This window comes from Giraffa tippelskirchi, chromosome 8 (genome assembly GCF_054371585.1).
Source record: "Giraffa tippelskirchi isolate mGirTip1 chromosome 8, T2T-mGirTip1v1.2.pri, whole genome shotgun sequence".
Classification (NCBI taxonomy): Eukaryota; Metazoa; Chordata; class Mammalia; order Artiodactyla; family Giraffidae; genus Giraffa; species Giraffa tippelskirchi.
Genome location: NC_137282.1, coordinates 49,010,246 through 49,030,984, shown reverse-complemented (window position 1 = coordinate 49,030,984; position 20,739 = coordinate 49,010,246). Strand labels below are relative to the sequence as shown.

At 44.4% G+C, this 20,739-nt stretch overlaps 1 protein-coding gene across 1 annotated transcript; it reads right to left on the bottom strand.

Annotated features, from left to right (window-relative positions):
• Nucleotides 1-3,897: 3,897 nt before the first annotated feature.
• Nucleotides 3,898-17,403, bottom strand: ZNF622 (zinc finger protein 622). Its single transcript, XM_081519323.1, has 6 exons — nucleotides 16,669-17,403; nucleotides 15,510-15,773; nucleotides 15,129-15,291; nucleotides 12,435-12,547; nucleotides 5,283-5,426; nucleotides 3,898-4,094 (listed from the first exon to the last, which is right to left on the bottom strand). The coding sequence occupies exons 1-6, from the start codon at nucleotides 17,270-17,272 to the stop codon at nucleotides 3,967-3,969; spliced, it is 1,416 nt and encodes a 471-aa protein (XP_081375449.1). The 5' UTR covers nucleotides 17,273-17,403; the 3' UTR covers nucleotides 3,898-3,966.
• Between the last annotated feature and the right edge of the window lie 3,336 nt (nucleotides 17,404-20,739).

Here is a 20,739-nt window from a genome sequence, read left to right as displayed (position 1 = left end):
ATTAAATGACAGGTAGTCTTCAGCGCACTTTAAAAGGATCTCTAGGACTGCAAGCCATTCCCTTCCAAGACTGTGTGCCTGTTGAGTTGGAAACACAGCAATTACCTGGTCTTCTACAAATGAATAACTGTGAATTCCGAATTAATCATGGCCAATGGAATCCTACAGAGTTTTGAAATATCTCAGAGGGAGGACAGCAATGAAGAATCCACAAGTGACACAAAATTGGTTGAAGGCAAATTCATTCACATTCCAGGTAACAAAAATTGATATTTTCTTTTATGTGGTAACATTTTTGCTAACTCTGTGTGCATCATGTAGGTAACATTAACGTACATATTAAATTTCCCGTTTCTAGATTTAGAACAAGATTCTTTCACACTTGCTGTAAATCGAAGGGAACTGAATGGAAGTTTACAGCCCCACTAAGTGTACACTTCAGGGTGAGAAGCTGCTAAAAATTCTTTATGAACATGTTACAACATTAAGAACACTGGACAGGGGCCTCCCTGGTGGTCCAGTGGCTAAGACTCCACGCTCCTAATGCAGGGGACCCGGGCTCGATCCCTGGTCAGGTAACCAGGTGGCTCAGATGGTAAATAATTCTCCTGCAATGAGGGAGAGCTGGGTTCAATTACTGAGTTGGGAAGATACCCTGGAGGAGGGCATCCAACCCACTCTAGTATTCTTGCCTGGAGAATCCCATGGACAGAGGAGCCTGTCAGGCTACAGTCTATGGGGTCCCAAAGAGTTGAACATGACTGAGCGACTAAGCACAGGACAGGTAACTAGAGCCCACAAGCTGCAACAAAAATCCCACATGCCACAACTAAGAACCGGTGCAAATTAGTATATAAATAAGAACACTGGACCAGCAGTCTCTGGCTTTCTTTTGTTGTCTCCTTACCAAAGTTATTAAACTTCCCTAAATCTATTTTCCCATGTGTGAAATAGAAATGTTACCTACACCTCACAGTGGAGAAACAGAAAATGGCACAATGAAGCACTTTACACTCCATAACACAAACACAGTGTCCACAAAGCAGAAAGAGCAGACGGTGCCACCATCAGACAAGCAGTGAAACCAGTCAGCAGAGCTGCATGGGACGTGGGTAAAACACATGGAGGGGATGAGATTACATTCTCTCACTTTCGATCCCAGTCTTGATATCTCAACCAAAGACAGACAGATCCACTTTCAAGGGCTAGCTGATCCTGGGGTTACTCCCAGGATGAAAGAGTCCACCCAAGCCACGGTCAGTCAGCTGCAGCAGCCAGCACTAACTCAGTCCTGATGCAGAACCGCTAACAAGATTACTTTGGTATCCACTGTCAGTTTGGACAACTATCTTATAATCGGTATTAGGAAGTCTTGATGAGAATGAAATAAAAAATTTGGATTTAATAAAAATTTACTTTGGATACTCTGGATAAATATTTAATTTTAAAAATGTGAATAAATAATTGGAGAAAGGAAAGCAGTATGTCAACAATACATTTAAGCAGTGAAATTCAGAATGATAGAGTGTGAGGTTAAAGATGGGAGCTTTCCCTTAGACTCTAAGCTGGTAGTCTTGACAGGTTCTGCCTCTTCTCCAATGTGACTGGCTTAAGACACTGGGTAAAGAACATGCGGCCTTGAAAGGACTGAAGTGGGGAGACCTGATGGCAAATTGCTGCATGGGAATGAGCCAGGAAGCCCCAGGAAGCCCAACTACACAAGACAGACTGGGGCACAGTGCACCCAGAGAAAGACAGACACACATCAAAGGAGAGAATTACAGGGGATTTAATTATCAGACATATCCTCAGTTTCCTGAACCACAAAGAAGTCCCCCCTCCCAAACAAGCTCATTTCTCATGTTCATTGTTATGTTTATTTAACTATAGGAGTTGTTCATATCTTTTTCCTTTGCCTTCATTCCCAAGTAGAATTTTACTCCAGAAAGGCACATAAACTGAATTTTTAAAAATTATTAAAATGATGTAGGTAGCAGTGTAGTGGATTTCTTCACAAACTTTTAAGTCAGAACCGGTCTTTTGAAGCCTGGAAGGAGATAATAAATAAATGGAATATTTCAAACTGTCCTCATCGACACTCAAGAGGTAAAAAGGTCTCAAAATGAAAAGGGCACCTATACAAATGAGGCACACCAACAATGCAGGGCTGCTGTGGGCCGAGAGGCTAGACAGGAGGAGGCATCAGATGCAAGGGGAGGGAAGCTCTGTGTGGGGGACACGGTATGGATGCCTCCCAACAATTACATGATGAATTAAGCTTATCAGGTTGAGTGAAAAAATACTGCAAGAAAAACAAAACTGACAAGAGCTATATAGCACAATATCATGTACCGACTCTCTGTGACCCCAGGGACTGAACCCCGCGAGGCTCCTCTGTCCATGGGATTTTCTAGGTAAGAATACTGGTGTGGGTTGCCATTTCCTACTCCAGGGGAAATTCCGGACCCAGGGGTCAAACCTGCGTTTCTTGTGTCTCCTGTATTGAAGGTGGATTCTTTACCACTGTGCCACCTGGGAAGGCCACATTCAATTAAGTACAAATTAAAAACATACCCCATGCCAAGCAGTATATAATTTCCCAAGACATAGATTTAAAGATATCAAACACAACAGGGTGGAGGACTGTTGTGTGACGAGGATGTTAGAAAACAGGATGGAATAAAATTAAACTGGGGAGCCCTCCACTGTTGGATAGTGAACCCTCGTACTAATGAAATAAAATCAATTCAATTCTACATCTAAGATTTAAAGAAAAATACGTGTCTCCATAGCAATCAAGGGCTGGTGAATGTATGGTAAAGGTAAGTATGATCTCTGGGCATCTCCGAATCCACTCCTCAGGGAGACCACCACACTGACCAGACACCCCCTTCCTCAGCGGGGCCCCTGCTCCACCTGGGAGAACTTGAAGCATTTAGTCTGTGCTGGGGACTAAGTGACTGATGGGTCCACTGCTGATTTAATTAATTACACAACCACCTGAGAGGTAATAAACACTTCACTGTACAGATTTTAAAGATCAAGTCACTTTCCAAAGTCAGAAAGGTAGCTCAGTGGATTTGAACTTCACATTTACTTTCATTTCCAACAGACCATGGCCTTTTCCCTAAACCACCTATACTGAGCATCTCTTCAGAGACTGTACCCCGAGATCGTTTTTGTTTCTAAAATGAAAACTCAACATTTTACATTTATTTTCCTCCTAAAGGGAGCACTGGATCACAGTTAGAAATAAAGAAGGACTTCTTCCCTCGTGATCCAGTGGTTGGGAATCCACCTTGCAGTGCAGGGGACTTGGGTCCGATCCCTGCTTGGGAAACTAAGATCCCTCATGTTGTAGGGCAGCTAAGCCCGTGCACCACAACTACTGAAGCCTGAGAGCTCCAGAGCCTGTGCGCAGCAACACGAGACCCCTCATGACACAATGAAGATCCAGCATGCTGCAACTAAGACCCGACACCGCCAAAAATAAATAAACAAATTAAAAAGAAAGAACTTTTACCGCCAGCCATTGACATGCTTTTTTTACTCTGCTTGGATTTAATGAAAGTGCCCAGAGACCATCGCCACCTCGGGAGCTGCAGTACACTCCAATGAGGGACACTCCACTCTACTCCCCCAGAAGCTTCAAAGCACCTAATGCGGGTCATGGCTCCAGGACACAGTAAGGTGTTCCTCTGAACATTAAGCCAGGCTCAGAGCAGACAAGTCACTCTTGAGTCCCCCACGCTACTGTGACAGCCCTAAATCAGTTCCAAGCCAAAACTACACAGCACCTCTCAGGAGCAGGGCAGGGCCTGCATCCAGTACAGACAGTACTCACTGAGTGAAAAGACGATCCCTCAACCCCATTCAAAAACGACACAGGAGAGCCAATTTGATCCTGACTTTTATTATCAGGTCAGGACAGAGGAAGTACAGGGGAAATAGCAGCAGAAGGGCCGATCAGAACAACACCTGGGGCCGGAAATGCATCTGCCTGGTGGCGTTGTTCTTCATCCCCATCTTCAGCATCCACTTCGACTTCATCCTCTGGACATATTGCATGTCCCGCTGGCGCACCAGAGCTGCTCCTGGGGTTGGAAAGGGGGTGAGAATGAGGCAAAGGGCTGTGAGCTGTGATCAGAGAAAACCCAATTTGGCAGAGAATCAAAGCTGGTTTCGGGTAAGTGGGCTCTAATATTTAAATAGGAGTTATTATCTGATGTCTCTATCCAACGAGCCCTGGGGGGTTACGTGCACCCTCCACTGCGCACCAGGACTGCTCTCTATATATACATGCCTCTTCAGTTTTCATCATCTGAAAAGGTCCAGAAGCCCAAAAGGTGAAGCCCACTGACCAAAGGCACAGAGAAAGGCAGACTATAAACCAAGTCAGACAAGAATTCCTGACAAGACTAACAGGAAGTCTGTCCACTACATTTAAGTGGCCTCACAGCTCCCAGGGAGTCCCAGTCAGGGAACCCACGTGTATATATAAACACAGAGGAACTGACGATGGATTTTGGTGTCAGCACCTTCCAGGTCATCGGAAAGCACCTCTTCCCTCTCTCCTGTTTTCAGTGGACTGACGTTCTCCTTGAAGATCCAAGCATAACAAGCTGCACTCAGCAGACATCAGAATAGATTTAAATAATTTCATACTGATGATGTTTCAAAGCTGAACAATTTCAGCCCTCTGAGTCTTACTAACCTTTCTAAGGAAAAATTTCAAAACGAAGGATGATAGCCGGCCTTTATTATGTGCACGTACTATGTCATACATGCTTTATGACATTCAACCTGCACGACTCTATAAGTAGATATTATTAATATCACCTTCATTTTATCAGTAAGAAAGCAGAGGCTTCGATTAATTACTCAGACTCTTGGTATAAGAACCTATAAGAATATCAGGTAAGTCATGCTTGACTCCACAGCTCAAACTATTGCCTCAAGGACATTATTTAGTTCCTCTCTATAATCTCTAGAATTTCAGCCTTTGATGATTACTAAGCAATTATTTTTTATAATTATACCTCCTAAAAAAAGTTAATGGTTTACAGGCAGTTTTAAAAAGCTACTGTGCTGGGGAATATGAAGTTTTTAAGTCATGGAGCTTTGGGCTTATCGCCATTTATGTCTCAAGTGGTCACAGGCCAAGACGGTAAGTTTCCCCTAGAGAGGACACAGAAGGACAGAGTGAAGAGAACCACGTCACCCGAGCCCCTCTGTGTAATGCGCCCCTCCTGGGCTGGCCCGGGAGGTTCCCACGGACGTACCTGTGCTGCCGGTCCATCCCAAGGCTCTGTACTGCTGCAGGACCCGGCCCACAGCCTTCTGATTCTTAGCAACTGCCACAGCTCTCGACAAGCCAAACCGCTGTTTGTAGTATCTCATCAAGGAGCGATGACCCACCCTGGCACCTGGTTTTCGAAAGAATACTACTGAAGCACAAAGTTGGATCATTTTTCAAAGCAGAGTTATAAAGCAAGGGCTTTCCAAATCACTTTTCACATTCATCTAGCTGGAAAACGCATGTGCCAGAAAAAAACACTGTTCTACCAGCTGAAGAAAGATGAAGTTTTATGGTAACCAACGAGGGAAAGAAGGAAAACCCGAGCAGAGACACTGAGGGACATCCCTGGTGGTCCAGTGGCTAAGACTCTGTGCTCCCAAAGCAGAGGGCCCAGGTTCGACCCCTGGGCAGGGAACTAGATCCCACGTGCTGCAACTAAGAGTTCACATGCCACAACTAAAGATTTCAAGTTTGCAACTAAGACCTGGTGTAGCCAAATCAATGAGTAAAAAAATATTTATTAAAAAAAAAAAAAAAAAAAGACCCTGCAGGAGGAAATGGCAACCCACTCCAGTATTCTTGCCTGGGAAGTCTCATGTATAGAGCAGTCCATGGCATTGCAAAGAGTTGCACACAACTTAGCAACTAAACAACAACACACAACCAGGCAGACTGTGATTTGCAGAAATACTTCTTGATGTAAATGTGGCATAAAACGGAGAGTGAAGTGACCTAGCAATATGGAATATAGCGTTTTGTAAGAAATTAAAATTTGTGTATAGAATAACAGTTGCAAATATCCAAACAATTAAGTCTATAGCTAAAGAGAAAAAAACAAAAGAGAGACATTCAAAAAGAGATAATGGCAAGTCACTGTCAGGTGAAAAATGCAGCATCCGTACTTACAATATGCCCCCATAGAAATTCACATGGCCATCGCTACTAATACAGATATGAGGATCCCAGGAGACAAGGAATTTTAACTTTCTTTTTCAGAAAAAAAGATTTAGCACCAACGTTTAGTTCTACAAGCCACAGTCTGGGTTTAGAAGAGAAGCCAATCCACTTTTCCTCTGCTAACATTCTCTAATGCGGTGCTTCTCAAACAGGGGTGACTTTATCCCCAGAGGACATGTGGAAATGACTGGAGTCACTGCTGGCTGTCACAGGTAGAGGGAAGCTCCTGACACCTAGTGGGTGGAGGCCAGGGACTTGGCTAAACACCATACAGTGTGCAGGACAGCCCCTCAACAAAGAATTCTCTGGCCCAAAACGTCCACAGTGCTAAAGTGGAGAAACCCCGACCTACTGCTTCCTAAATGTTGGAAGTTTTTTGGGTAGAAAGACCATGAATGGAATACTATAACTATTATAGATGGCTATATTTGCTTTTAGGATCTAGATTTTTAAGCTCCTAGAAAAAACTCTATCAGGTTATTTTGTGTGACGTCCCGGTACTTGACAAGCTACCCGGGCAACATTTTGCTCCCCACGCAGATGTGAATAAGTGATTACTTCCAGGTGACTGATTTGAGACCAGACTCAGGAGACGACAAAAAAAAGAGATTTTCAATTCCAGGATGCTGTGGTCTCTGCATACTAACATGGATGAAAGACGTCTCCCTGGACCCGATTGTTCTGGCGGGGGAAGAGTGAACACAGCTCCCAGACCACCACAAACCAGTGAGACACAGCGATGGGGAAGGCTTGCACTCACATGGAGGCTCCAGCAGGAAAGCCCAGCAGGGCTGATGACGACTTTCTATTTATAACGTAGGTCAGGATGCTCTGAGTTTGCAACAATGATTTCCTCAGACTCATTAAAAGATAATGCTGCTCATTAGGACTTATTAAATTGATTTATTTACATTCGTAAGCAGCATTTAGAAATACGTATTATTGAAGGCTGTCTTTTAAAACATGATTGAAGAGGTTTCATGAATTGATGCCAAGGTTTCTGACACCTGGTAGGAGAACTGGAAACGACGTTTAGAGCTACCCGTCCTGCGGCAATGACAGTGAGCACCCAGTACAGGTGCTGAGGACAGCTCAACTTGAAGACCCTCACCAAGGAGAACTCGTAACAGAACACAGCGTGCCTGTCCACAAATAACAGATGGCAAGTATCTGAGTCAGGCTGAAGCTACCACCTGTCCATCTATCTTTTGCCACAGTAATAACTGCTTACAAGACTGTCCGCTCCCGATGTAAAATATGATACAAGTGAACTTCTTAATAAGACAGAGCAGACTCAGGGACATAGAAAACAAGCTTATGGTTCCTGAAGAGGAAAGAGGGTCAGGGAGGGAGAAATTAGGGCTTTGTAACTGTAGTAGCAGATACAAACTACTATGTATAAAATAGATAAACAACAATGTCCTACTGTACGGCACAGCTGAACTATATTCAATATCCTGTAATAAACTATAACGAAAAAATGAAAAAGCACACACACATATACATTTATATAAAATGTAGAATCATTTTGCTGTACACCAGAAACTCAAACAACAGCATAAATCAACTATACTTCAATTAAAATGAAAAAGACTGCCTACTCCTACTTAACAAATAGCCTAACATTTGACACTAGACAGTGAAAAAGAAAGTATCTCTAACAGTAATTTCCCTAAGATTGATTATGTATCTCTTGTAGATCCAGTGGCATATTTTTCTGGCTAGTCGGCAACTAACTGGAGGTGTCCTCACACCAACCTGCTCCACAGGAACTGAAGAGCGAAGGGGGAACCGAGCCGACCAGTCTTGGATACAAATGCTCATGGCGCCCTCTACTGGATGCTCTATGTCACTGCCTCTGGGATCATCAAGATCATGGCATCTGGTCCCATCACTTCATAGCAAATAGATGGGGAAACAATGGGAACAGTGACAGACTTTTATTTTTTTGGCCTCCAAAATCACTGCCGATGGTGACTTCAGCCATAAAATTAAAAGACTCTTGCTCCTTGGAAGAAAAGCTATGACAAACCTAGACAGTGTACTAAAAAGCAGAGATATTACTTTGTCAACAAAAGTCCGTCTAGTCAAAGCTATGGTTTTTCCAGCAGTCATGTATGGGGATGTGAGAGTTGGACTATAAAGAAAGCTGAGCGCTGAAGAATTGATGTTTTTGAACTGTGGTGTTGGAGAAGACTCTTGAGAGTCCCTCGGACTGCAAGGAGATCAAACCAGTCCATCCTAAAGAAAATCAGTCCTGAATATTCATTGGAAGGACTGATGCTGAAGCTGAAACTCCAATACTCTGGCCACCTGATGCAAAGAACTGACTCCTTGGAAAAGACCCTGATGCTGGGAAATATTGAAGGCAAGAGGAGAAGGGGACAACAGAGGATGAGATGGTTGGATGGCATCACCAACTCAATGGACATGAGTTTGAGCAAGTTCTGAGATTTGGTGATGGACAGAGATGCCGGGCGTGCTGCAGTCCATGGGGTCGAAAAGAGTCAGACACAACTGAGCGACTGAACTGAACTTGACCTGAAGCAACTAGAGTCAAGGAATCCCAAATACCTGCTGCTTTTGAAACCAGTTTTGCACAGACTCCACTAAGTGTAGTTGATTAAATATCACCATGTTCTCCCCATTAGAATCCTTCTCAAATCAGCTTCATGCTAACGTCCACACTGACCCAATCATAACTGAGCATAATCAGAGGTTTCTGAATGGTGAATCTGTTCAAAAAAATAACCAGGTGATTGAATATACTGCTGTAATACCACTACACGTCTATATGGTGTTTATTCAAGAGTTCCTATTTTCTTGGTTCACTGAAAAACCCCTAAACCAGTATTGAGGGAGAAAACCAATGGACGATAAACTGTCATATCTCATTACAACCAAGAATGATCAGAGGATGACTGGTTTTTAAAATGAGACAGTAAAAGTATATGTAACTGTAGAGCTGGAAAAAATTTCAGAATATTGCTAGTTTCTGGTTCACTAAGAAAGCCATGTACTATTGCTATTTAAATGAATTCTATTGTAAGGTTTCAGAAGTCAGTCATCTGTGAAGAAGACCCAGGAAGGCAATGAATGATGTATATTTAGATAGTTCCTTTTCTGGTTCCAGGTCACACATGCTTTTTAGACACTACATACAGACTCTCCCCAGAAAAAAAAAAAATACACTTATCCACGTGGTCAAAAAAATCTGTGTGGCCACACAGGTTACTTGATGCCGTTATGGCCTTTCACCAGGAAAATGCACATACAGGAAGAGATGTGCAGAGCCTAGTTACCCCAGGTTGGGGCAGTACCTGTCAGTTGGTTAGGTCTCTCTGGAGTCTATATAATGGTACAGTACTGCCCGGTACTCTAGGACCACAAGGGTCACTCACTATTGCCAAGTCTCCCTCAAGAGCTGCCCTGAGGTCACCATCCAATACTTTAAGACATCATGACTTGGTATGTGGACAGGCATCTGTCAGTAAGGAAGTTCATGTTTTAAAAACTCGAGAATAGGACTCCTCTGGAAGTCCAGTGGTTAAGACTTTGCCTTCCAATGCAGGGAGCGTGGGTTTGATCCCTGGTTAGGCAGCTAAGATACCACTTGCCACGGAGCCAAAACATAAAACAAAAGCAATGTTGTAACAAATTCAATAAAGATTTCTTTAAAAAAAAAAGTCCATATAAAAAAAAAAAAATCTTAAAAAATAAAACCCAAGAAACTGGACCTACAAGTTAATCTCATGGCTCTTTCTTCGATTGTGTGATGAACAGGCAGAGCAATCTGCCACCCGGGGCTGTAGGTAAATATGATTCTTGGTCCCTGAGGCCACGCTGGAGCCCAGGGTGGCTCCTTCGGCTCTCTTTACCTGCCCTGTGGCAGGCCCGAGGAAGTCACCTTGCTTTTAAGTCACCTCCAACCTTCCAGTCACTCAATCAACAGACGTTTACGTGGCTCCCATGTGTCTGAGGCGGTCTGCTGAGAAGAAAGAAGCCAGTTTGGTCCTCACAGTAACAGGGACAGAAGGAAAGTGAGTCAACAAGTACCAAGAAGAAGAGACCCACCATGAGGGCCGTGCGAGCGTCACAGGAGCAAAGGAGACTCTCCTCACCCAGGGCGGGAGCTGAGCTCAGCCTCCTGGAGCAGGGAACCCAACTTGAGTCTCAGAGGAAGACAGAGGCAGCGTGTGTGCAAAGGCCCAGAGGAGGGAAACTTCACGTGGGCAGGAGAAGGAAGCACACAAAGCCACTGGGTGACAAAGCAACCCTGAAGGCCAGAGCTCCCCCGGGGAATTCCAGAGGGAAAAGGAAATATAACAGAATGGTGTTGGTTTTAGAAACAATGTTCTGGTGGCCAAGTGGAAATTAGACTGGAGAAGGCCAGACAGGAAGCTTTCATGGTAACACAGACAAATGGATAAGGAGGAAGAAAAAGAAAAATATTCAAAACCCATTTAGGAACTGCAATTAGTCACCATCTGGATTTAGGAGAGGAATAGAGGATCCTGAGAAGACACCCAGTTTTGGTTTTGGTGAACCTGAGGAGACTGGATCACTCTGGGCAATGTGTTGTCTAGACAGCTACGGAGTTTTTAAGCTTCTGAAATTTTAAGTCCAGATGAAAACTGCTCTCAAAATAGGCTATTTCTTAAATAGGATATGCTCACTGTTGAGCAGACTTTTGTAATGAAAAGGGCTCAAGTGGTTGCAAAACGAATCCCACATTCCTAGTAATCCTGCTACAGCCAGACACTGCTGGCAGGGACCAGCTCATTCACTTTCTCAAAGTCTACTGTGACCTTAGTCTCCCAGGTGGAACTAGTGGTAAAAAACCCTGGTGGGTTCCATAGGGTCGTAAAGAGTAGGGACATGACGGAAGCGACTTAGCATGCAAGGAAGGGGAACCTAATGAAATAAGGGGCCAAGCAGATAGTTTTAGAAAAAGAAGTTATCAAACTTATTTCTGAGGTTCTGCATTAGTATTTTACCAGGGGAAGATGAGATTAGGTCCCTTGTGATACACTTAAGCCTGTTTTACTACTGTGTATTGTACAGGCCACAATATCTGCTGCATTATAGCTTTCTTTTCACTGTAGAGGAGTTATATCCTTAAAACAGGTTCTGCCCACACTTTCCTCCAATTGTCACTGTATAAAGCTGCCCTTCACCTTAGAATGTTATTATTCCGGGTTAAGCAGAGCTGTCTGTACCTGAACAGCAATATTCCATGTGGAGAGCAAACAGCACAAGGTGGTTCCTTCATGGCAGACATGTATCCACTGGCAGTGTGGCTGCTCCTGCCCCCACCATTACTGCAAATCTCCCAGGCAGTGGAGGAAAGGTGGAATGGGCTCTTCACTGATGAGGTTCATGATCTTAGGCAAATTACTCATCCTGTCTAAGCTTCAGGTGGCTCATAAGGACAACAGAATCTAACTCACAGACTTGATCTAAACATAAAATAATTTATCTGCCTGAATATGCTAATTTTTCAGTAAATATATTATTAGGACCTTATTATCTTATCATCCCATTCCCTGTCCTTTTTAAATGTATATTCTCTAGCTGCTCCCATTTCTATCAGCTAAGCATAGCACTATAAGCAATATTTCATGCTTCTCATATCCATAGCTTTCCTTCTTTTCATATCTGGGATAAAATTCTACCATTATTAATCCTGTTTCCCAAAGGAGAAGGCAGAATTCAAACTCCAAGTCTCTCCCTGCACCCAGAATATGAACAGGAAGCCTAGGTGCTGTCAATCATATCCAACCATGCCAGACTAACACATGCAAGTCTAAACAACCATGGAAACAGGAGTTAGCTCAAGGAATAAGGGCAAAGTCAAGTTTAACAAGAAAAATCCAGATGGAGCCAAAAAAACAGATAATAAACAGAATACAAAACGTTTATGTATTTAAAAGAAAGGAAATGGTCAATTAAAGCATTATAAATCACAACAAAGTGAGGAAAACACTGATGTGATTTAAACAAAACAGCTAAATCAGAGCTACGGGGCTCCCTTCAGAGTTTACCTTGTCCAAGGGAACATAAACACACACTTCAAGTTGTAGGTTCTCTTCCCACAGCGAGGAAGAGAAGTGATGGGAACATGTTTATCCGATAATCTCAATGGTGCAAAGTATGTATTCTGGAAAAATGCACTTACCGGAAGGGAGAATCAGCTCCATGGTTTCATCGTCATAATCCAGGGTCTTTTCTGAGGGCAGCTCCTCAGTCTCATCATGGTCCTCACCTTCTTTGTGATCTGGGTAGCTACTCCTGGAACCATGGAATGCCATTAACACACAGACCAAGACCTCAAATCTCACTAAAATATTGCAAACCTACTAGATCACTAATGGGGTGGCAGGTGGGGGTTAATGTCTGCAGGGACTACACTGAAAGCTTCTGGAGAGAAATCAATTTGCTACCATTTTCTCTTTAGTAAAGTAAGCAGATAGCCTATGAATTCAAATTGGATCCCAGACCTAAATGTAAAATACAAAACTATAAAAAATCCTAGAAGATAATATCGGAGAAAACCTGGATGACTTAGGGTTTGGTGATGACTTTTTAGGCATGACACAAAAGGCACAGTTCATGAAAGAAAGAATTATCAGCTAAACTTCATTCATATTAAAAACTTCTGCTCTGTGAAAAATGGTATCAAGAGAATTAAAATACAAGATGAAGACTTGGAAAAAGTATTGGCAGAAGACACATCTGATAAAGGACTATTATCCAAATGTAAAAAAACCTCTTAAAACTCAACAGTAAGAAATATAACCCATTTGGCCAAAAATGGGCCAAAGACCTCAACAGACTCCTAAGAAGAAACACGTGGCAAATAAGAGTATAAAAAAGATGCCCCACTGTATATATCATCAGAAAAATGGAAACTAAAACAAAGAGATATCACTACACACCTATCAGAATGGCCCAGACCTGGAACATCTAATGCTGGGGAGGGTCTGGGCAAAGGAATCCTTCATTGCCAGCAGGGATGCAGGAGGGCACAGCCACCTTGAAAGAGCTGGCCGCTTCTTGCAAAACCAAACATACTCTTACCATAAGACCCAGCCTGCTGCTTGGATTTACCCTAAGGAGTCAAAAACACCTGTCCACACAAAAACCTGCATGTGGATTATAGAAGATTTATCCAAATTCGTAAAACTTGGAAGAAATCAACATGGACTTCAATAGGTGACTAGATAAATAAACTGTGGTACATCCATGCAAGGGAATAGTTTCAGATTACACCAGAAAAAAGAAAAGAAAAAAAATGAGCTAGCAGGCCATGAAAAGACACAGAAGAACCTTAAAAGCATGTTACTGTGAAAGAAGCAGTGAAAGAAGCCTGAAAAGGCTACATACTGTATGATTCTAACCATACCATATTCTGGAAAAGGCAAAAATATGGAGACATTAAGTATCACTGTTTTCTAGGGGTCGGGTGGAGGAGAATGATGAACAGGCAAAACATGAAGGATTTACAGGCCAGTAAAACTACTCTGCGTGATGTTCTAATGGCGGATACATGCCATTATATGTACATCTGTCCACACTCACAGAATAGACAACACCAAGAGTGAACACTAAACTATGGACTTTTGAGTGATAACTGGTAGATCAACTTGGTTCATCAGCTGCAACATATGTGCCACTGAGGGATGCTGATAATGAGGGAGGCTATGCACTTGTGGGGTAAGGAGTACATAAGAAACTGCTGTACCTTCTGCCCAATGTTGCTGAGAACCGAAAATTGTTCTTAAAAACAGTGAGCAAATAACCTATAACAGATCTCTCACCTGTGTATTTGTTTCTCTCAAGGAGGGCTGGCAAACAAGGGAAGAGGAGGAGACTGTTGGAGATGCAGCTCTCCTCAATTTAAATTCTTACAGAAACAAGTTCTAGAACAGCACAGTCCAAGAGAACTCTGTGATGATACAAATCTTCAGTCCGCAAGTCCACTATGGTGGCTACTTTCAAAGCATATCTGCTTTTAAGCATAGGGCTTGAAATATAGGTGGTGCAAATGAAGAACTGAATTTTTTAATTTTTAATTTAATTACCCCAAAGAGTGACATGAGTACATCTAGAAATTAGCACATTAAGACTGCAGTTCTAGAAGAATCTCTGTGTTTCTCTAACTGTTCACAAATACACACAGAAAATAACTGGAGAAACGCACACTAAAATGTTAACAGTAAGGCAGATAAGCGGACACCACAAGAGATACCCAAGTGGCCAGTAAACATACATTTAAAAAGGTTCTCAACTGCATTAGTTCTCATCAGGGAAACGCAAATCAAAATCACAATGGCTACCCCTACACAGTCGCCACTTTTATCCCTACACAGCTGCCAAAGTGGCTATAATGAAAAACTGTCAGGACAAGTGAGAAATGAGAAATCAGGAGGAAAATGCAAAAGGACAACTTAAAAGACCAGGACTTTTCTGAACACCTGTATCAGGTGGACTCTGCACTCCTGGCATGGTCATGACACACACCTGCTTGCAAAGCACACCGGTGCTAGGTCATAGGCACACTGACACTAAGAACCAACTGCTCAGGCAAAACTGAACTTCGGACCGTAGACACCACAAGTTTTCAAACCAGACAAACTTAAAAGTTTGGGCCTGAGATCGTCTCTTTGTCAGACATGCGTGTTTAACTCTGTGATACTCAGTTTCTCATTTACAAAATGATACGAAATACCCACCTCTTATAAAAGTGTTCTAAGAGGTATTAACAATAGGATATCCGACAGAGCCAGACACAGTTACTAGGGAGGGGCACACATGAATCCAATGCGAATGTGATGAGTTTGCTTCACTCCATGTTACAAACCAGACTGACCTAAAATCATAGAAGTCCGCAAATTCCAGAAGAGCGTCCCCATCTGTGAAGAGCTTACAGTGACTCCTGTCATTCATGTGCGCCTGTACCGCCTCCGTGGAGTAGAAGGACTTCCCTTTCTCGTTGCACCACAAGCAAATCTTCCCAACACCAACTTTCTCTCCTGGAAAAATAAGTTGAGAAAAAGATATGAAAGCAGCTTTTTGCAGCCAGATTACATCTCATCATCTATCTCATCACAATTCAAAAAATAGGTACCAAGTTTTTGATTTTCACAAAATCAGCATGTCATTCAATCCAAGACTGGTGAGAAACACAAAGTTAATGCCCCCCAATAAGGCAGTGTTTCATCATTAAAAAAGAAAAGAACATTATACTCACCCAAATATTTAATCAGTCCCTTAAGATCTGAAAGATATTCTACATCAGGAATAAAGAAGCTGTGGACTTTGGTCATATGAGCCACATTCTTCGTGAGAGAGCTTGAGTGATGCGGACAGAACAAGCAGTCTGTTATGGGGATGGCACCAAGGGGGGTGCTTCCTCCTGCCTCTTCCTCCTCTGCATCCTGCTCCTCCTCCTCCTCCTCTGTGGCTTCAGCATCCTCGCATTCCAAGTCCTCATCAGAATCAATATCCTCCCAGTCTTCAAGCAAGAGATTTCGAAAACAAAATTAGTTGAAGATGTCAGTGTTAGCTATTCATTTACCACTCACCAGCCTGCATGGCTAAGGAATGCCTTAGTCTTCCTTGTTCAGGGCACAGTAAACCCCTTGAAGGGGACTTTGGCTCCTTTCTTAAGTATACATGAACACTTTCTATCAGTGTTAGTGGGATGTGAGATGCCACAGGGGAAGAAAGGAAAAAAAAACTCACCAAGGAAGCTAGGTTGAAGGCTCAAACCTCACGTTTCAGGTTAGTTAGCTCATTCTGAACCTCTCAGTTCACGGTTTTATCAAACTATGTTAAGTGCAAAGTCATCATAACTAGATACCCAATAGAAATAACACATTCTACATCAGAAAGTGTGGGGGATAATGTATACCTCTCTGCATATGTTAAAAATCTCCCCATTCAATAAACAGAGAAAGGATCTATTCATTCTACAAATACTTACTAAGCTAATTCTCACCCTCCGCCCATCTTAAGGTTTCAAGTATCCGAATCTATTTAATACAACAGTGAGGGGACGTCAGAGGATGAGATGGCTGGATGGCATCACGGATGCGATGGACATGAGTTTGAGTAGACTCCACGAGTTGGTGATGGACACTGAGGCCAGGCGCCAGGCGTGCTGCAGTCCATGGGGTCGCAAAGAGACGGACATGACTGAGCGACTCAACTGACAACTGACTGACTGAACTGATAAAATGCCCTGTAAGGATGCTGGCCACACCAGTCAGTTCAGAAAGCATGGAAACCACCTTCACTCGTCATTTTCACTTAAAAACTGACACCTCCCCGCTCCAACTTCAAGGATAAACTGAAAACCTAAGGGAGGACCAACCCCTCCCTCGCCCCGCCCCCAGGCCAGTCCTCACCGTCCCCATCTAGGTCTTCCTCACTCTCTTCCTCCCCCTGCTGTTTTGCCAACTTCTTCGCCTGCCGTTCAAACCACTGCAGCCGGGGAGGTTTCTCGCCCGGGTCTCGCGGCTGAGTCCGACGTCCCCCGGCGGCCACGGGACACCCGGGCTCCGCCTCGGGCGCTGGTGCCGCCTTCTTGGGAGACGTGGACGGCTGAGCCTTGATGACCTGCCGGATGGCCGCGTTCACCGCATCCTTGTCCACACTGTCCACGCCCAGCCCTTTCTCCAAGTTCTTCTCGTTCATGAGCGCCACTTTCCGACTCACCGCCTGCTTCTCGAGCTCCACGTGCCGCCGGGACCTGAGGTGGTTTTCGTAGGCCTTGAAGGAGGCAAACTTCTTACTGCAGACGGTGCAGTAGGTGGCCGCGCCCTTGCTCTCCGGCTCCGCCAGGGCCCGCTGCGCCCGCACCCGTTCCTGGAAGCCCTCGGCGCTGACGGGGGCCATGCCGGCCACTTTGCGCCTCAGGTTGTAGCGGTGCCAGTCCGTCTTGTAATGGGCCCGCTGGGCCTCCGCGTCTTCCAACACCGCCCGGCAGGTGTTGCAGGTGTAGGTCGCCATCCCCAGGCAGGAAATAAAGAGCGACCGAGTCAGAAATCTAACGACCGGAGGCCTGACCCCACCAGACGCTCACGCCACAAACCCGCAAACCCAAGAAGAGCCGGACTGCGTGCTGACTTCCGGACTGAATCGTGTCATCCCTAGCCAGACAGGAAATCCCGCCTCTCAGGCTGTAGCCACGCCCCCGCCGCGGAGAGTCCCGGGAACGTGGGGGAAGCCAGTGACGGATCCGGCCCCGCCCAGTCGACCTGAGATGGGTGTTGAGTCAACAGAAGTGGGCGTGGCCTGAGGTGGTTATTGATTGACAGGCCTATCCCCGGCCAAGTTACTGTCTTGGTTTGGTTTTTTTTTCCTGTCCGTTGAGACCTGAGGCCAGGAAGTGGGGGCCGCCTCGCGGAAACCGGGCTTGGAGAGTCCGGAGGACTGGTGCGGTCGACCACCCGATGGTCGAGGACTCTCCGAAGTTCGTGCCCCTGCAGCCCCGAGAGTGGGTGTCACGAAAGCCAGGGCTGCTGGTTAGACCGTTGGTCGGACCGCCTAAGCCCTCGCCCCGAAGGCAGAGAGACTCAGGCTGGAGGCTGAGGGAATTCAAGGGAAAACCAGAGAGTTTCAGGCCAGAGCCTCAGTCTTACTGGGGCGGCCCTTCCAATGAAGGGTGCAGGGGAAACTCCTGGAGCACGTTTGTACCTGCGAGCACGGAGCCCCGTCCAGCTGCTGCCCAGTAGGAAGAGAATCCCGGCCATGCAGGTCATCTTAAATCTAATAGTAGCCACGTTTTAAGAAAGCAGAAAGAAAGTCTTAGATGGCCATTTTTTTTTTAACTCACTATATCCTGAATAGGCCCAGAATATCCGGCTTCTCAGGTGGCGCTAGTGGTACAGAACCCGCCTGCCAATGTAGGAGATGTGAGTTCGATCCCTGGGTCAGGAAGATCCCCTGGAGAAGGACGTGGAAACCCTCTCCAGTATTCTTGCCTGGTGGGCTACAAGCCATAGGGTCGCAAAAAGCCGGACACGACTGAAGCGACTTAGCAGAACAGCACACATCCTGAATATTATTTCAACAGGTAGTCAAGACAAAGGATTTAATGAGACATTTTACTTGGTTTGTTGGTACTAAATCTTGGGATTCCAGAGTGAATTTACAATTAACGCACACTTCACTTTGAACTAGCTTCATTTCATGTGCTGAGTTATCTATGTCCTTTCATTTGTCCCAGCCCAGTTCTATAGGAGGCACTTAGGTTGAAGGAAAGGGGAGTTCTTATACTTCTGTGCACAGCCTAGCGGTAGCAATCAGCCTGTTTCAGAACTGAATGGCTACATGTTTTGAATACAAGGGAGCCAGAGCACCACAGAAAAGACTTTAAAAAAAATCAAGTCTAGTCTTGTATCCTTGCTGAAAACCTTCCAGTGGATTCCCCTGACTCACAATACAATTCAAACACCTTCCTGCTCTAGTCTGAATGTTTGTGTTCCCCCACAATTCACAGATTGAAAACAGTGCCCAAGATGATGGTATTTAAGGTGGACCTTTTGGGAGGTGTTAGGGTGTGAGGTCAGATTTCTCCCAATGGGATTAGTGGTCTTCTGAAAGAGACCCTGGAAAGGATACAATAAGTCTGAGACCACGAAGAGAGCCCTCACCAGACCATGCTGGCACCCTGACTTCCAGCTTCCAGAACTGTGGGGGGAAAAAAAAGTTGTTTATTAGCCACCCAGTCTGTGGTATTTTATTGTGCATGTGAGATAAGTTGCTTCAGTCCTGTCCCAATTCTTTGCGATCCTATGGCCCGTAGCTCACCAGGCTCCTCTGTCCACGGGATTGATTCTCCAGGCAAGAATACTGGAGTGGGTTGCCATGCCCTCCTGCAGGGGATCTTCCCAACCCAGGGATGGAATCCTGCATTACAGGCAGATTCTTTACCATCTGAGCCATTGGGGAAGCCCAAAGTGACGAAGAGGATTCCCTTTCTATTCCAGGATGCTCGCTACATCTATGCCTGACCTCCTGCCCTACCCTGCTTACCCACTTCAGTCACACTGACACTTTTGTTCCTCTAACAAGGCTAAGCAAGCGTCTTTTTGTTGGTATTACGTCTCTGAAATCATTTACTATTCTGCTTGAATCAACTATTGCTGTCTTGCTCCCTTAAAGGTTTTTACCCAAATGCTTTTATAGGAGAGGCCCATCCACACCCTCTTGCCATAGTAGCGCCTACTCCCAGCTCATAAATCTTTCCCGAGCGTAGCTTTTCTCCACAGCAGTATGTGTGTTAGTCGCTCAGTGGTGTCCAGCTCTTTGTGACCCCGTGGACTAGAGCTCACCAGGCTCCTCTGTCCATAGAATTCTCTAGGCAATACTACTGGAGTGAGTAGCCATTTCCTTCTCCAATGGATCTTCCTGACACAGGGATCAAACCTGCGTCTCCTGAATTGCAGGCTAATTTTTTTACCATTCTTTTACACATCACCGTACTAGACATTTTTATTATTCCATATCACATTACCCCCAACATCTAGCAAGAAAACAACAGACCTTGCTTATCTCCATTTCTATAAGTCAGGAGTTGGAGTGGCTCACTGTCTCAAAGTTGCCGGGAACAGAGTTTAAGTCACATCAAGAATCTAAGGCAGCTGAAAGTCTGACTGTGGCTGGTGGATCCCCTCAGAAGAGGCTTGTTGTTTACAGATAGCAGGAGGGTTTGGGTTCCTCCATGGAGCTGCTTGAGTGTCCTTGTAACATGGCAATTGGCTTCCCTCAAAGTAAGCAAAGTGGAACTCACAATGTCTTTAAGTCACACACGGTCATTTCTACAATGTGCTATTACAAAGGTCAGCCCTAATCAGTGTGGGAGGGAGTATGTGAGTACATGAATGGGGTGTCTTTGGGGACCATTTAGGGAAATTGGCCACCACTAGGATTTGTTGTTTCTAATTTCCCAATTTTAGCACTGGAAGTCCAGTATCCCATGAACTGCCTCTATCCTGGGCAGACCAGGATAGTCAGTCCCATTATAGGTTAGTTCTCCATCTCCAGATTACAAGCTCTCTGGGAACAGGGACTCCTTTCCTTGCTATGTACCCCAAAATTAGAACAGTGCTGGCACATGGATTGTTTAGTATGTGCTGAATGAATCTTTTGTGATGATTTTTATTCCAGAAAATTCGATTTTGAGATTATCAAAATCTTTTAAAATAGCTGAGTCCTCTGGACAGATACCCATCTTAAGAAATGTAATTAGTATGAATCCAACAGGGATACACAAAACAATGTATATTTTCAAGATTCTCTAAAATTAAAGCAGAGAATGGTTATGTTAGGAAAAGAACTTCTGTTTTCTCTTTTCCATTATCTGTGGTTCTTCAAGAATCTGTTCCTTCTTCAGGTTGTTATTTCCTCCCTGCCTCCTTCCATCTATTTCATGACTCATTTCAGCATCTCTAAACTCATCGGAGTGTTTTTAC

Coding starts and splice junctions, on each gene's coding strand:
- ZNF622 (XM_081519323.1), bottom strand. CDS start 17,272: ATGGCGACCTACACCTGCAACACCTGCCGGGCGGTGTTGGAAGACGCG. Junction 15,774..16,668: donor GGAAGACCTAGATGGGGACG/GTGAGGACTGGC, acceptor TCTTGCTTGAAG/ACTGGGAGGATATTGATTCT. Junction 5,427..12,434: donor GGAGCTGATTCTCCCTTCCG/GTAAGTGCATTT, acceptor TTCGAAAACCAG/GTGCCAGGGTGGGTCATCGC.